At 38.4% G+C, this 18006-nt stretch overlaps 1 protein-coding gene across 3 annotated transcripts in view; it reads left to right on the top strand.

Annotated features, from left to right (window-relative positions):
- The window catches only part of DLC1 (DLC1 Rho GTPase activating protein), a 426333-nt gene that overhangs the window by 238365 nt on the left and 169962 nt on the right, over positions 1-18006 (top strand). Inside the window, exon 1 of one of the 3 annotated variants that reach the window (XM_059156112.1) lies at positions 10951-11269. The exons of 1 other annotated variant lie outside the window; for it this stretch is intronic. In XM_059156112.1, the coding sequence (XP_059012095.1) occupies positions 11131-11269 (139 nt within the window). In that variant the 5' untranslated portion in view covers positions 10951-11130. Of the gene's footprint in view, positions 1-10950; positions 11270-18006 lie in introns of those variants that run through there. One more of the 3 variants, XM_059156108.1, reaches the window with a different exon arrangement.

Consider the following 18006-nt stretch of genomic DNA (forward strand, 5'->3'; position numbering starts at 1 on the left):
TTTTGATCTTGATGAAATCCCAGTAGTTCATTTTTTCCCTTGCTTCCCTTGCCTTTTGCGTTGTTCCTAGGAAGATGTTGCGGCAGAGGTCGAAGAGGTTGCTGCCCGTGTTCTCCTCAAGGATTTTGATGGATTCCTTTCGTACATTGAGGTCCTTCATCCATTTTGAGTCTATTTTTGTGTGTGGTGTAAGGGAATGGTCCAATTTCATTTTTCTGCATGTGGCTGTCCAATTTTCCCAGCACCATTTATTGAAAAGGCTGTCTTTTTTCCATTGGACATTCTTTCCTGCTTTGTCGAAGATTAGTTGACCATAGATTTGAGGGTCTATTTCTGGGCTCTCTATTCTGTTCCATTGATCTATGGGTCTGTTTTTGTGCCAGTACCATGCTGTCTTGATGATGACAGCTTTGTAATAGAGCCTGAAGTCCGGAATTCTGATGCCACCAACGTTGGCTTTCTTTTTCAATATCCCTTTGGCTATTCGAGGTCTTTTCTGGTTCCATATAAATTTTAGCATTATTTGTTCCATTTCTTTGAAAAAGATGGATGGTACTTTGATAGGAATTGCATTAAATGTGTAGATTGCTTTAGGTAGCATAGACATTTTCACAATATTTATTCTTCCAATCCAGGAGCATGGAACATTTTTCCATTTCTTTGTGTCTTCCTCAATTTCTTTCATGAGTACTTTATAGTTTTCTGAGTATAGATTCTGTGTCTCTTTGGTTAGGTTTATTCCTAGGTATGCAGATTCCTTTTTTTAAGGTGAAGTTTGCAGACTGCCAGTTCCTGTACAGCATAATTTATGCAAATGATTTCCATCTCCCTTAATTCTATTTTTCCTTTTCTGAAAGCTTTTCTTTTTTACTTTCTTCTTCTGACTTGTATTTACTTAGCTTTTTAATGTCAGTGACAAAAGTAAGAGTTTCATTCTTTTTCCTATTTTTTTTCCTTGCTTAAAATATTTGTGAAGAGATTTTTGGCTTCCTTCTCTTTCTTTAATAGAAAGAAAATTTTATGTTCTTTTTCTGCTAATGTTAGCAAAATACCTGTTTACTTAAATATCATATTTTAAGGTTCCATTAGGTGCCCCAGAAAGGAATATATATCCGCACAAATAACATATCCTATATAATAGTGGAATCCAATAGTAACATCATTATTGAGTTGAAATCTTTTTATTGTTTTGGTTAATAACATGACAATACTAATAACATTGCATGAAATTATATTAATAATTATTCAACATAGAATGAGTCTTTCATGATACCATTCAAATAATGTTATTAATAATATCTAAAGTGTCTTATTATAAATCTCTCTCATATAATTTGATCCAGTAACATAGCACTTGGATATTATTTCCATATATACGTTCCATACATACTCCAAGCCAGTAATCACACTCTAAGCAGCAGATTCCTCCCCACCTCTCTGTGAAGACTTACATCAGATTCTCAAAGATTCAGAGCTTTGGTGATTTGCTTTTATCCTGGAATTTTCAGTGACCAAAATTTGAACCCTAAGCTTCTATTTCCCAATTCTGTCACCTCCATATGTTCTGTAAAATGCTTTCTCATAAAACCCATTAATTTTTTCAGTTGCCTTGTTTCTATTTTGCTTTTTTATTATTTGTAGAAGTGCTTTATTAGAGATATTAACACTCTGTTGTTTATTTATGTTGAAGTATTTCCATCTATCATTTTGTCTTTTTTTTTCATCACCCTTGGAATAACACTTATGTACCTTACAGTGAATCTCACCGGACCCTCACCCTCATCCATGGACTTTGGTGAGCACTGAGCTAGTCTTTATCACTGTAGTTGTGCCTTTTTTAGAATTATCTGTGAATGGAAGAAGGTGCTACCAGTATTATCATACAAGCGTTTATACAAACATATATTATCATTTCTTTTTTTTTTTTTATCATTTCTTTTGAGTAATACCTGAGTGGATTTAGTTGGTAAGGATATGTTTGACATTCAAAAGAAACTTCCAAATTTTCAAAGTGGGTAGGCCATTTTACATTCCCACCGGCAATATATAAGAATTCCAGTTGTCCAACATCCTACCCAACACTTGACGTGGTTAGTCTTTTTAATTTTAGTGTATAATGGTAACTCAGTATGATTTTAATTTGCATTTTCCTAATGACTGAGATTGGATAGCTTCTTGTACTTGTTAGCCATTCATATACCTTCTTTTGCAAAGTGTCATTTCAAAATTTTTGCCCATTTGTTATTATCTGGTTATTTGTCTTTTTGTTACATTGAATTATAGGGCTCTTTATATATTCTGGATATATGCTTTTTAAGTATTTTGTCCTAGTCAGTTACTTGAATTTTTCTTTTCTTTGCAGTATTTTTAAGAGGACAAAGGAATTTTTTGGTTCCAATTTAACCATTGTTTAATGACTGATGCTTATTGGATCCTAAGGAAACTTTGCCTAACTTAAGGCTACAGAGTTTCTTGTACACGCCTTATAGTTTTACTCCTAAATTTGTACTATGGTTCATGGCCCATTTAGAGTTACTGTTTGTTTAACATTTGAGATAAGGGTTGAGGTTCATTTTTTTCCATATGGCATCCAATTGTCCCAGTACCATTTGTTGAAAAGATTATTTTTCTCCATTGATTTACCTTGGCATCTTTATTGAAAATCAGCTGAACATGTTGTATGGACCTATTTACAAAATCTTTCTTCTGTTCCATTGTTCTATATGCCTATCCTTAAATCAGTATCATCCTTTTTTGATAACTGTAGATTTATAAGTCTTGATGTCTGGAAGTATAAATCCTTAATATTGCACCTCTTTTTCAAAAAAATTTTTATTTATTTAGGTCCTTTGTATTTCCATAGAAATTTTAGAATTAACTTGTCAGTTAAAAAAAGAAAAGAACTTCTAGAATTTTGATTCATACTGATTTTATAGATTAGTACAGGAGAATTAATATCCTGACAGTATTGAGTATGCAATTCCATGAACATGGTATATGTCTCTATTTATTTAGGTATTTAATTTCTCTTAGTAATGTTTTATAAAGCATTCAGTGTATGGTATACACATTTGTTACCAGTATTTTCTCTGAGTATTTTCATACTTTTTTATCATGTTATAAATGAGACTTACTAATTTTTCATTGATAGTATACACAAATATAATTGATTTTTGTATATTAAACTTTGATCCTATTAAATTCACTTTTTTAAAAAGATCTTACTCATTTATTTGTCAGAGAGTGAGAGAGCATGCAAAGCAGTGGGAGCCATAAGCCAAGGGAGAATCAGGCTCCCCGCTGAGCAAGGAGTTCAATGAGAGAGACATATGGCCTAAGCCAAAGGCAGATGCTTAACCGACTGAGCCACCCATGTGTCCCTTAAACTCATTTTTTATTTCTAGTTAATCTGACTAGAGATTAATCAACTTTATTGATCTTTCCAAAGAACAGTCTTTTAACTTCTATTTTTTATGTTCAGTTTCAATTATTTCTGCTCTTATATTTATTTTTTTCCTTTCTTCTGCTGGCAGGTTCAGAGCAGCCATTATCCTAAAACTAATTTAGTGCCCCTACTAAGGCATGACCCTTCTAGGGATTCTACCTAAGGCTGCTTATTACATGAGGTCTCATCATGCTGACAGGTGGAAATAGAAACTAATCCCAGCCCTGTGTGAGTTCCAGGATGTTATCTGTCTATTGACTTCCAGTATTTTTTCCCCAAGTTTGGGAAATTTCCTTCTACATCTATACAGATCAGTATTCAGACAAAGGTTTGGAAGACTTCTCTGCAAATATGCAGATCTCACAATGTTGCTCTCTTTTTTTTTTGGTACTCTGACTTGCAAACTCTAGCTGCCTCAGTCTCCATAAACTCTAATGTCTGTCACCTCAAGATTCTCAGATTATGGGGCGCCTGGATGGCTCAGTGGCTCAGCTCAGCCACTGCCTTCAGCTCAGGTCATGATCCCAGGGTCCTGGGGTTGAGCCCTGCATCAGGCTCTCTGCTCAGTGGGGAGCCTGCTTCCCCTCCTTCTCTCTCTGCCCGCCTCTCTGCCTACTTCTGATCTCTGTTTGTCAAATAAATAAAGTTTAAAAATCTTTAAAAAAAAGATTCTCAGGTTATGTTTGGTTTTTCTCTCTCTACTCTGTAGCCAGAAAATACCCCCAGGCAGTAAGCCGGAAACGGTAGAGCTCGTTTTGTTTTGTTTTTTTAAAACTCTCTTTCAGAAATCACAGTCCTGCTTTACCTATTATGAAATTTCTGAAAAACATTGTTTTATATTTTGTGCGTGCGTGACAGGAGTGGCATTATATCTTCAGGATCCCTTTGTGGACAGGAGCTAAGGCAACCTATAAACTACCTTTTTATGAAAACATTCTAACTTGTTGGTATTGGCAGTGTGTTTGAGGTCCTGTTAATAAATAACATCTATTTATTAATAATAGTAAATAGTTAATAATATTAATTATTTATTAATATGGTTGAAAAGGTATAATCAATAGGCTATATTAACATAGAAAAGTATTTTTGTTCCTGTTTGGCCCGACTTCAAAATTATCCCTGAACGCATATGCGCAAATATACCATTATCCCAGATTGCTTTTGATTTTACTATTAGTACAGCATTTTATTAGAGGTTATTGATAAATGTTAAGATCCAAAAGATAACCAACATTTAGCTTTTTATAGAGACTTGTGGCAGTGAGATTACATGAAGGTAAAACAAAGCGTTTGAATATTTTTGTTTCTCAGAAGAAGTCTTTTATTCAGAATCAGCAAGAGGTTGATTTTTTTCGGTTCCAATGTCAACATAAAGATACATATAAAACTTGTATGAATGGAAATAAATGCAATTTAAAAGTAATTCAAATAGTCATAATTACTCTTAAATCTTAGTAAACAGAGAAATTACATCATTGTAATTCTATGTTAAAATGTTGGACTCCTTTAATTCATATTATACTGAAATTTTATACCATGAAGAATAAACAATAGAAGGTTAAAATGACAAAAGGAAGAATAGAAGATATAAGAGAAAATGAAGAATAAGAGCAAGGACATTTCCTTGCTAAATTTCCTCCTTAAGTTTTAACTATGTCTAAAATTTATTTTACCAATAGATAGTCTATCCTCTGCTAAGGCAATATAAATTATAGATGTATTATTTCTTTAGCACTATTGCTGATGCATCCTTGTTGATTTTTCTATAGAATTAAAAATATTTTAACCTTCTGAAATCAGAACACAAAAAAATCTGAAATCATTACATTAAAAAAAAATTCTGGGAGCACCACTACTTCCTCTTCCCATTCTCTAGTACTTTTTCTTTCCTATCTTTCTGCCAAAATTACTAGTATAGAAAACTAGAGTGAACTAGTCAACAAAAAATGGAAAGGAAATAATTGAGAGAGAAGTGAACCAAAACAAACAAATGAACAACTCCAAAGAAACATATTCAAAGCAACTTGAAAATAGCTTGAGGAAAGTATAAAAATGGCCAATTAATTTACTAATAGCTTAGATTCTGTGAAGATACTTTTTAGAAGAGGAATGAGACCACCTACCCCAGTAGAGTTTTTAACCTTTCTGTTCCACTTTCAGAGGACAGGCCCCATCCTGTTGGATTCTGTATGCTTTACTTCCATCTCCCCTTCTGTTCCAGAATCAAGGATCTAATCAATCCCCTTTATAGCAATTGTGAAAATGCTGTCCTAAGGTCACAAAGCTGTCAAGGGGCAGGACTCAAATGCGGTCTGTCTCTGACTTAGTCTGTTTGGTCTGACTTAAGAGAATCCCATAGACTAGGTGACTTGTAAACAACAGAGATGTTTTTCTCACGATCCAGAGTCTGTGAGGTTAATCAAGGTGCCAGCACATTCTGTGTCTGGTGAGGACCTACTTCCTGGTTCATAGATCCCATCTTTTTGCTGAGCCCTCACATGGAAATAGGGTAAGGAGATCCCAAGTTCTCTTTTATAGGGAACTTATCTCTTTCATGATGGCTCAACCTTCATGACCTAATCATTTTCCCAAGACCCCACTTTATAATACCATCACATTGGGGATTAGATTTCAACATATGAATTTGGAGGAGAACACAAACATTCAGTATAGAGCAGTTTCTTTTCTCAAAGGCTAGATGACTTCTCAGCCCAAGTGAAGAACTTTGTTTCAGAAAGCGGTTAGTAATGAGATTCAGTAGTTAAAAAGGAAAGAAGGTATTATTTTATCAGGAAGAAAAGAACATTTTTCTTTCCTCATATTCACTTCTTGTTTTTTACTTTCCTCATTTATCACAAGAAGTGATCACACTTATCACACTTATTATGATAAATGAGGAAAGAAAAATGCTTATTATTCAACAGTATTCCTGCAACAAACTGATTTTGCCCTGAAAGATAGTGTGATTTTGGTGTATATATCAGGAGTTGTAGAGAAATAGTCTCTGAACATCTTTGATCGCTAACTCCCATGAGTTTCTGAGCATACAACCCCAATATATACATTTATTTATAAATTTTATCCATAAATTGTCTGTATATTGGAAAAATAGAAAAAACTCAAAGAGCTATCTAAATAGACATAGATTCTGAGATTTTCTTCTCGCCTTCCAAGGAGACTCTTGTCTGCTCTCAGGTTGGAGATCACCAATTTGAAGAAAATTGTCCTTGTGGTCTGTTGGTCTATCGAGCATCAATAGATACCTAACTGATAGTGTAAACAACTTTTCCTTGACCCCTTCAGTTGAAAATATTTAACAATTTATCACAAAGAAGATTCTCAACCAAACTGAATGTAATCCTTATGGTTCCAATTGTAGGGGCAAATAAAATTGCCACTTGCATCAGAGCAAATGTATTCAAGATGGTCATGCTAAATAAAGAAAAACCAAAATGAAAACAAAGATTGGCAGCATGTAACCTATATGCTAGGCATTCTCCATTTCGGGGGGTCGGGGGAGAGACAGAAAGTCGTCCTTAGAGTCACAGAAGCGTCATACTACGAATTTTGTCATGGGCTTTTGGAGAGGTAGAAATATAATGGAGAAGTCCTTTGATGAAAGGGCAGCCCTTAAGAAGACCTATTGTGCCAGATAGTCACTGTCTTTCACTTAACCTGTTGTCCTGTTGCAGGGGCTAGGTCTCTCACAGGGCTTAACCAAATGGAGTTTTAATAATTTCCTTCCTGTTTCAAAGACCCAGATCTAAGCATGGCGTTGACTCTTAATAAACATTTCATTTCCCATCATTACTCATACTATTTTGAAAGAACCTACTAGCACTTTGGTTAATCCTAATGTTCTAATTACTCCAAAGGAGGCTTAAATGAGTTTCATCACCAAATAAGAGTGCCAATAGATCAAAGTGGATTTGTGTGACACGGGCTTGGAAGAGAAGGTATCCCTAACATTAGATCAAAGCATATGGGACCTAGAAACAATATAAAATTAAAATTTTATTTATAGTAAAAAGACAAAAATTACAAATTAGACAAAACTAAATAAAATCTATAGTACATTACTAAAATGGAATGGTTTTCTTACATGGAAAATATTAGGGACATACTTGAGGAGAGTCTCCAGATTAATATACAAATAGGAGTCCCGCAGGTCAGAGAGCAGCTCCACCAACGGCTGAAACTAGCCCTTTATCACAAGAAAAAGGAACTGAAAAGCAATCAAAGCATAGTATTGCTATCTTCATTTCTCTTATAATTCCCAGCAGGATCTTAAAAAAAATCAATAAACTTCTCATATTCCCACTTTCCCCATCTGCCAAGCTGAGATAACATTAATTATGGTATACAGTCCTCACCTCTCAGTGAAAAGAGACTTGGATTATTTTAAAATCATGGAGATAAAATTTGAGGAATTATTCTATAAATGGTGAATTTTGAAAAACACTTTTTCTGCATGGAACATTTCTTTTAATGGCCAATAAATACAGCCAGGAAGCAAAAAATAAAAACAATTTAAAATTGAGAGTGTATTGTTTTTACATCATACCTTTGATATGTGGGTGAGACTCATTTACAAGGAGTTGAAATATCTTCACAATGAAATTTGAATTTAATGAGTTTTTAGAAACGAGGGGTAAAATTGCCAGCTCTACTTTGGAATATGGTAAAATCAAAAATTAAAGTTCACCTTGCTTGAAAACATAGCTGTGCTCCCCTGCTCCAATAGTCTGTCATTAAGAGTTATATTTTGATGGTAAATTTCGATATACCTCTTAGGTTAGGTCTATGGACTGGTCTACCAAATGGAACCTGTGCTTAGGATAAGTAGGCTTTTGTAATACCTGCTGAGACAAGCTACAGTGAAGTACTAGGAGTATTGTCTTTGAAAGAACATGTCATGGAGGAGAAGGAGGATATTTTAGAACACTTTGGAGATCAGACCAGAGTGTCCTATCATTAAGCAATATGTGTTGACTAGGCCTTTGTTCTCTTGGCTCATTGCACTTCAATTTTCATAGCTGGGGTCATCTAAAACCCCTCTGAGACTCAGGCTTCTTTCATACCATGAGCCCATCACCATCAGTGGTGATTTTATTTGACTACGATTAAAGAGTTTTGGCCTATAGCTTAGTATCAGTTGAGCCTAGATAAACCCTAATGGGTCATTATCACTGTCATTAATTTATGAGCAGTCAAGTTGATCGGAAGGCTAATGAGCTTTGAATGCAGATAGTTCTGGGTATGAATCCTAGGTCTGGCATTTATTATCTCCTTTCTCAAATCTCTTCTCTCTGCGCTCCTGCTTCCTCATTTCTAAAGAGGAGATAATAATACCTATTAGGGGTGTACATATGTGGGTCTATCTACAGTGCTAGAAGAGTTTTGGTATGTCATAGGTACTCCATAAATGCTGTTTCCCATTCTGTGTATAGGTACAGGAAAGCTTCATGCTGTTACAGTCAGTGACTTTGCATGAATCATACAATCAGTTGTTGATATTTGTTCTGGGAATGGTTGTAGGTCATAAATCTTGAATGGAAATTTAGGTGAGGTCAGTGCTTAAGAGGAGTTCGGAATCCAGGCTTCCTTCTCCTTCTTTGTGCTACCATAGTGCTTGGTACATGCTTCTGTCATAGAATTTAAGACACTATTTTGAAATGATTTGTGGTCAGTGGGATTTCTGCTCAAAGCCTGAGTCGATGTCTTATTCATCTTCAACTTCCCTGTGCCTAGCACAGAGTGTGGTTCACTGCTTACGCTATGATTACTTCATACTGTTCCTCTACAAACAGACCTGTCCTGTTCAACCTGACCAGAAATGAGTCAACCTGTTTCAAGGTGCGCAGACCTCTTTGAAGGAGAAACACATCCATGCATGCACGCACACACACACGCACATACACATATCCACACGCACACACACACACAGACTTCTAGTACTTTGTTTTAAAATGGTGCCATGTATTAGGCAATCAAATTTTTTGAGACTTTTTTTTTTTTTTAAGATTTTATTTATTTATTTGTCAGAGAGAGAGACAGCAAGCACAGGCAGACAGAGTGGCAGACAGAGTCAGAGGGAGAAGCAGGCTCCCTGCGGAGCAAGGAGCCCGATGTGGGACTCGATCCCAGGACGTTGGGACCATGACCTGAGCCGAAGGCAGCCGCTTAACCAACTGAGCCACCCAGGCGTCCCAAGAGACTTTTTTTAATGAAGAAGTTTCCCTCGGAATTGGCTCCCACGGGGCACAAAGGTCCACATGCCTCGGCAGTTAGTACTTGTCTCCTGACCTATGCCCAGCCCAGTGATAAGGCAAGGAAGACAATATGAGATGCACATTCTCAGCTGGAGAGACTCATGGGCTTTAATAACTTGGAAACAGTATGATTGAAGTCATGCGGGTTACTAATAAGTAGAGTGCCACAAGTGTTGGTTATAACTTGTAAGCACGGTCTCGCTACCCCTTGTATAACCAAGTTGTCAAAGTGCTTTTACAGCATTTTCTAATTTCACCAAGGTTATGAGCTGGCCTTTAGATACTATTGTGATGCCAATAGTAAGCCTCCATGCCAAACCTTGAAAGTTAGAAGATGGCATTTAAGGGAGAGTGAGAGAGGAGAGGATTAATACTGCATTAAAAAGCAGAAAATCAGCCAAATTCATTGGCAAAGAAATAGAGTTATTTGGCAGTTTAGAAACTCAAAAACAGATCTTGTTGAAGAAGCAGTTGGCCCGTATTTTGATTTCATGGTGCTTGGCAGTTCTTTTACTCTTCAGGAGAGAGGTTTTGATGTACAATTATAATGATGAAATTTGCTTACTTGGAATTAAAAGATTCTCAAAACCAGGGAACATTTGAACCTTATTTAGAGGCAAAACCTAGAATTATTTGATTAAACCACTGAAAAATAAGTAGGAGCATAGTTAGAAGGGAAATATGAAGAGGTGATTAGTGTTTCCTTTAAAACTCAGGTATCCACTTCCTAGAGAGAATCCTAGGTTCTCCTGTAGGTTTCTCCTCCAGCCGTATCTTCCTTCCCTCACCCACAACCAAAGTTTGAACTTTCTGTGTCATAAACAGCCTAATCCCAAACCATGGCTTAATGAAACACAAGTGAGTTAATCAAATGCAACTATGAATGAGAATTTACCTTGAAAGTTGGAGAGAGCCCCACCTGCCATGCCTCCTTGTCTCCCTCGCTCACTTTTTGCCCCCTGCTCTGCCTTTCCTTCAAAAGCACAAGGTTAGCCTGGATTGCCAGGGAAGGAGACAAGTTATTAACTAGACGGACGGCCGAGCTTGTACCAAGTCAAGTTACTGGATTACACAGGGAGCCAGGATCCTCTCCATAGCCACGAAGGCAGCCCGAGCCCTGCACGAGTGTGTCGCGGGCTCATTTGTAAGCCTTTCCAGATGTGGCAGCCGCGCGCGCTTGGCGGCCATCCAGGAGGCCGCCTGCAGTCGGCGCTTCCCGGGCCGCAGTGCGAGCCGCAATGCCGGGATCCTGAGGGCGCAGGGCTCGCTCGCGGCTCGCCCCCCGGGCCCGGCGCTCACGCAGCCCCGCCGCCCCGCGGAGCCCCAGCCCGCAGCCGGCCAAGGACAATCTGCAGTGGGAGGAGGCCAGCATGGTCGCGGCGCCAGGGCTGCGCTGAAGTCCATTGCGCCTGGATGGGGGACCCCGAGGCCCACGTGATGGCTCGGTCCCTGAGAGCCCCTCTCCGGAGGTCCTTTAGCGATCACATCAGAGACTCCACCGCCAGAGCCCTGGATGTTATTTGGAAAAACACCCGAGACAGAAGGCTGGCAGGTGAGGGGCGCGAAGGGGAGGGAGGAACGAGAGGTATTAAAAGGGAAACACTCCAGCGCACAGACGCGGGTATTAACCCGGATGATGAGTGCTCTCATCGGCTGGATAAAGTTCATCGCCGTCATGGCAATGCTTTCCATCTCCCTTCCTCTGGTATTTAACGTTTCTGGAATTTTTTTTTTTTTTTTTCCTAATGCCTCTCAGGTTTCTGGTCTGATTATTTCTAGATAAGGTTTATGAGAGGTGTGGGTTTTTTTGTTTTTTTTTTTTTTAACCTTGAGAAGAAAAGCAAGGTCCTTTTGAGTGTCAGGGAATCAGTGGTGATGAGCAGCTGCAGGCAGAAGCTGCAAGGTCTGTTGTGCGGCAGGGGGGCAGGGGACAGAGGTGGGGCTGCTCTGGCCCCAGGTGGCCTGGTCTGTGCTGGAGAGGGGCCTGGAAAGGCTGTGTGTCAGTGGAGTAATCTGCGCTACCCAGTGAAAGCCTGCTGGTATTTCCTCTGGCAGCCTGGAGCTGCTCTGAGTTCCAAGAGGGTGTCAGGTATGCTAGAGGCAGGCGTTTGAAATATAATAAAACATAAATACAGTGGTGCAATTCAGATTTAGTAGGGCTCATGTGACAGCAACCAAATGGCCAACAGTGTTTTAAGGGGTACAGTAAAAGAAACAACTTATGCCTGATCCTGGTATCAAGAATATAAATTGATATTTGTGATAAAATAATCTCTGAATTCAGGAAAGGCATCCTAGTCCTGTTTCATGGCTCCCCCTTGGGTGCTCTGTAAGTCTCTGTATTTGTGTCTTCTACGTGAATGGGCCAGAGATGGTATTTTTTTAACCTTTTTGGTTAACCTGGTTGCTTTTCATATTCTGTGTGGAGTTCCGAATTCTTACAAATATTAAAAGTGGCCTCTAAGTGTCAACAGATTTCTGTGCTGTGTGTTCTCAATAAAAAGGTCCTTTGACTTTCATGTGGTAGTCTTGACATGACTTGAAGAGGGGGAAATGTAAGAGTCGTGATTGTGATAACAGATTATGAAGATAACATGCTAGTTATATCCCTTCGTAGGCTGTAAGGTTGTCCTAAATGTTCATGGAGCTCTTTCTCTTTGTTAAGCGAAACAATATTGCCCAGTACAGGTCAGGGTAAACAACGTCAAGTTGAATCATAAAGCAGAGGAGGGAGAGCAAAATATTTTAAATTTAGCCATTTTATTATGGCTTTCAAATAAATATGATACCTTAAAGAAATACTATATTCCAGTAAGTTTTTTTAAGCTATATTATCTAGTGTTAACAGTTTGCAATTAGCCAGAGAAAATTTAAGAAACAAGATAGTAGAAAATAAAATCTACTATAATTAACTATAACTGGTTGGCCTTTAAAAAAAAAGTAGATCCTTCATTGTTGTCTTATTTGACAAATCCATTGTCACAAGTGGAAAGGTTCCACAAATAATGTCTTATTAAAGACACACAAAAATATTTTGTGGTTTAGTGTTTAAACTCGAGAGTAAGACTAAATCAAACATTCCTGCTTCCCAGGATTCCCCTTATATTTTCATAAATGATGAGATTTTGACAGCTATTGGCCTCCTAGAATGAGGATATTATCCCTAGAAAGTTGCTGCTTGTCTTTCATTTGTATGTTTGTGTGTATGTACACACACACACACACAATGTATATGGGGTAAAAAATGTAGCATCAAATGAAAAACACTTAAAGAAAAATAGTTACTTTTTGTATGTGATAGAAGTTAAACATTTCCACAGCTCTAACAGCAAAGAGGATTTTACTTGTTCCCTGCCCACCGAAGAAAGAAATTCTTTATATTGCCCAGTTTTTCTAAGGTGAGTATGACCTATTAGGTAATTCACACAGTAGAGAATCCAGGTACTAAACTTGAAAAGAAAGAATTTTGGCTACCGCAACTGACTGGTGATTGGAGACTTGGACCCTTTTCATGCCTCCCCTGTGCTTGGCACATGGCTCAGAGCTCAATCAGTGTTTGTCAGGTGGAGAGCAATTTGGTGCACATCCAGATCTCAAGAGCACTTACTGTCCTCCTTCTCCTCAGACTTCTCTGCACCCCACCTTCCTACCAACCCCAGGCTGAATAAAATCTGAGTTATCCACAAAAAGTCACTTCTCTAAACACCAGATACAGTCTTTATTATCTATCATAATACCCCACCCTTGGCTGCAAAATGGAGGGAGGTACCAAGTCCAAATCTCTGGCTTCACCTCACGTTGTGAAATGAACGCTGGGATGGGTAAACCAGTGTTTTGAAGCCTTTGAGAAAAATACTTCTTTTAATACTAGCTGAAGTGTTATTTTCATGATGCTCATTACTTTGATGACTTTCATCAAGTCTCTCAAACACTAACCTGAGATTTCCGTTTCTTCCAGAGGTTTAACTTCTTTGGCCATGGGACAAAGTTTTAAGTTTCCTTGTTTGGTAGTTTCTCTCTCCATGTGCATGTGCATGTATGTGTGTGTGTGTGTGTATCCCTCTCTCTCACTCCCGCAAATACACACACCCTACATAACTTAACAGTTCCCAGTTCTTCTACCCCAAATGATGTTATGTATGAAACCATTATTTACATTTCTTTACCTTAAAATCCCTTATAAGTAAAACAGGGATTCTGCCTATTATTTTTAAGGATCCCTTTCCTTGTGTAAACAAAATGCAGAATTGCTGCTAGGAGAAGACCTTCAACTTGTAAGGAGTGATGGAACAAACTGTCTTAATTGTATCCTCCTTGACATGGAATTGCCTTTTTCTGCCCAACCACAACCCGCAGGGTTTCTTTTACTCCTATTCTCTGTCTGACTGTTATTCCCAAACCCAAAGGTACACAATCTCTTTACTAAACTTAGAAGCCCCTGTGGGCTCCTGGGTGGTTCAGTTGGTTAAGCGTCTGACTCTTGGTTTTGGCTCAGGTCATGGTCTCAGGGTCCTGGGATCAAGCCCTCTGTTGGGACTCTGTGCTCAGCAGGAAGCCTACTTGAGATTCTCTCTCTCTCCTTCTCCCTCTCCCTCTGTTCCTCCTCCCACCAAAATAAAAACGAAATATATCTTTTATAAAAATAAAAATAAATAAAAGCAGAGGATGACATCTAGTTTCCAGGGAATTACAACGTTGAGGTTAACAGTGGGTGATGGATAAGGTAGACAGCCCTTCTCTGGACAAACTGTGCATCTGTCATCAATCTCTTCCATGCCTCTCGTGGTTCCTCTACTGCCTCCTCCCTCCCTTTGTACACAGACTTCTTGGCTTCAGGGTACATTTCATTCCCTAAAGCCTGTTACCCCTTAATCCTTTCAAATAGGGCTTCTTAGCCTTTTTTGTGCTAATAGATGTTTTTGGCATTCTGGTGAAGCCTGGGTTCACTTCCCAGAAAGAAAAAAATTTTTTTAAGATTTTTATTTTTTTATTTGACAGCGAGATCACAAGCAGGTAGAGAGGCAGGCAGAGGGAGGGGGGGAAGCAGGCTCCCTGCTGAGCAGAGAGCCCGATGCGATGCGGGGCTCAATCGCAGAACCCTGAGATCATGACCTGAGCTGAAAGCAGAGGCTTAACCCGCTGAGCCACCCAGGTGCCCCCGAAAAATATTTTTTGATGTGTAAATAAGATACATTGAATTAGAAAGGAAATCAGTTATAGTACAATTTAGTTATCAGGGTATCCCAAACACAAAATTATGGTATAGTAATAGAAAATGAGTGAATTGTATAATAGACTATAATGTTTTCAATATGGGGAAGTAAATATAAATTAAATATTTTGTAAGGATACCAGTGTGCAGATTGTTATCACTAGCTAGAATAAAAACATTAAACTGTACAGGGGCTCCTGGGTGGCACAGTGGGTTAAGCCCACTGCCTTTGGCTCAGGTCATGATCTCAGGGTCCTGCGATCGAGTCCCCTATCGGGCTCTTTGCTCAGCAGGGAGCCTGCTTCCTCTCTCTCTCTCTCTGCCTGCCTCTCTGCCTACTTGTGATCTCTCTTTGTCAAATAAATAAATAAAATCTTAAAAAAAAAAAACATCAAACTGATTCATCTCCTTGTCACCAACTATTATAGATAGAATATGGGGGAGCAACATCCACATCTAGGCCAGCAATGTACAAACTTTCAACTTTACTGTTTGGTGGCTGAATGGGGCCAGCAACGATGTCCCATGAGTATCTGTGGATGTTGATAGCACAAAAACCACAATCGTGTGTGATCTGGAGTAGGTTTATTAACTCCCCAAACTGTGGAGTAGGAATAATTATAAATGATATTTTGTGATATCTACATCAATTCTAATATGCTGTGGAAAAGTCTGGTTTCTGTTGGTGACAAAGTCACAGGAACAACTAATCCCATTGCGTGTGAGGCAGGGGGAGGTGGCAGTTTTTCAGTCTTCCAGTTCATAATTGGAAGAAAAGCTAAATTCCAGTTTGGGTTTTGTGAAAATAAAAGAAAGAAATTTGTCCTCATCCAAGTTTATAGACACTCCAAATTCTCTCAGCAGACCCTAGGTTAAGAATTCCTGCTTTATCCATACTTTGCATTCTGAGTACTTCCAGACAACCATTCTCATAGACTGAGATGCTGAGATCTCATAGATGAGAGGACTGGATTTTGTTGATATATTTTCAACAAAGCTCTGCAAACGAGTGTGGACTGATGTACCAATTAGACTGCCTCGAAGGAAAAACAAGAGACACTACTATTCAGACTAGAAAGAGACAGAGAGGCTAAAAGAAAGACAAAACCCTGACTACACACATGTACAGTAGCTTTCATCAGTTTGCAAAGTGGAATGGATAAATATACTGAAAAGAAATTAAATATTAGCCTTTATTTAATGGCATCTCATAAAGTAAGCACAGCTTATATAGTGTAAAACCCCTTATTGTTTAAAAAGTATTCAACCTACTCTGTTAGAGAAAGATGACATATAAGGGGGGGGGGGAATGTAAAAGCCTCAGCCTGTTTGGGGACATGTGTCCCTACTTCCATAGCTAAACATTTTCAAGAAGGAAGAAAACTAAATTGTCTAGGAGGAAGGCAGGAAAATTGAGACGAATCTCAATCCAAGTGAGATTCAATGGACGTAGAATAAATTTAAATATTTACATTAGTTTGGATACCCTGGGGGTATTCTGTTGAGTGGTTGGTATCTTCTGTCTTTTGTGAAATTGAGTTTTACATTTCTGCTGACTAGGTCTCCAATTCACTAGCAAGACGAATGTTTGACGTGCTCTGTCGTACTTTGGCCCTCAATTCAGTGGGACATCAGGAATTCTGGCCCACTTCCCATGACGAGAAACCACAAACATTGACTCCTGTGAACTGTTTTCTGCTCATTGGTTCACAGTGAAAAGCAGCAAGTAAGGGCATATATAATGCCTTTTAACCAAGAATGATGTATGCCTCAAAATATGCAGGCTCCTCCAGTAAACAAAGACTTCCCTGGATGTATGCAATACTATGTATAATATTTTAAAGGGTCTGAGAGACAACAACTAATGGTGCTTCATGAGTCCCTATTACATTTTGGGAGGGTAGATGTAGCATGTCCCTATTAAATTAGATAATAATACTCTTTCAGTGAAAAAGGAACACATTGATGTCGAGGTCAGCTTTGGTGAGTGAGAACATAATATATTGGCTAAGAGAGCTGGCTATGATATCAAACTTCTGGGTTCGAATCCTGCTCTTGCACTAGAGAGCTTTGGGCAAGTCAGTCTGTTTCTTACCAATATAAAGAGGATGATCATAGTACTTAGGTCATAAAGTTGTTTCAAAGATTAAATGAGCTACTGTGTAGAGTACTTAGAAGAGTCACTGACATAGAGTAAAGTACCTCAGTTTCATTGTTATAACTCCTCTTCTCTTTCCCCATGCGCTAGGTCCACAGACGTTTCACCCTGCTAGCACACCACTATAATTTATCTAAGCCTTTTGGGCAAAAATAGTTCAACCTGTCCAAAAGTAGAAAATAAAAGGTAAACTATCAATGCCAAATGAAATTTATTTCCGTACTCTGGAAGAAAAAAAAACAAAGAATCAGGTGACTTCTGTGCAGACCTTGTTGAATTCCAAAATGAAATGACTCACGAGAAAGCTGTTTTTGCACATTGGTAAAGAAATTAGTCCTTGCATATGACTTTGTCAAGCTACATATACAATATCTGAAAGTCTCCCCAAGCGAGTTGGAACCTGCTTTGAAAATTGCTCTCTAGATGGAGCCAAACATGGAAAAGAGCACCAGCACCAGCAGCCTGGGGTTTCAAGCATGTGGTGCAGCTCTGGTATGGGAAAAAGTATGCTAAATGTCAAGGCTGCCACTTGAAAGGGATGTTTGGCCACCTCCCTTTCTGGAGCAAAACTTGTGCAGCTTTCCTCATTTAAAACTAGTATGTATAAGCTGTCTGCATATTTTGCCAAAGGTCCTTATAATTACAATAACAAAATGTGTCCAAAGTCAAGGGCGTGGTAGAAGGGATAGATTAATTAGTCACAGGTATGCTGAAGGATCTGAAGCTATATCTTGAAGCCAAAACTTGATTTAAAGGAACATTCTACTTCAAGTTCTCTATTTCAGAGGAATTAATTAAGGTACAGATTGAAGTTAAACTTGTTATTGTATATGCTTTCCAATTTCTGATTCTAGTCTCTTCTTTTTATAATAATCTATCATTTTGGGGGCACCTGGATGTCCCTGTTGTTAAGCATCTG

Source organism: Mustela lutreola, chromosome 18 (genome assembly GCF_030435805.1).
Source record: "Mustela lutreola isolate mMusLut2 chromosome 18, mMusLut2.pri, whole genome shotgun sequence".
NCBI lineage: Eukaryota > Metazoa > Chordata > Mammalia > Carnivora > Mustelidae > Mustela > Mustela lutreola.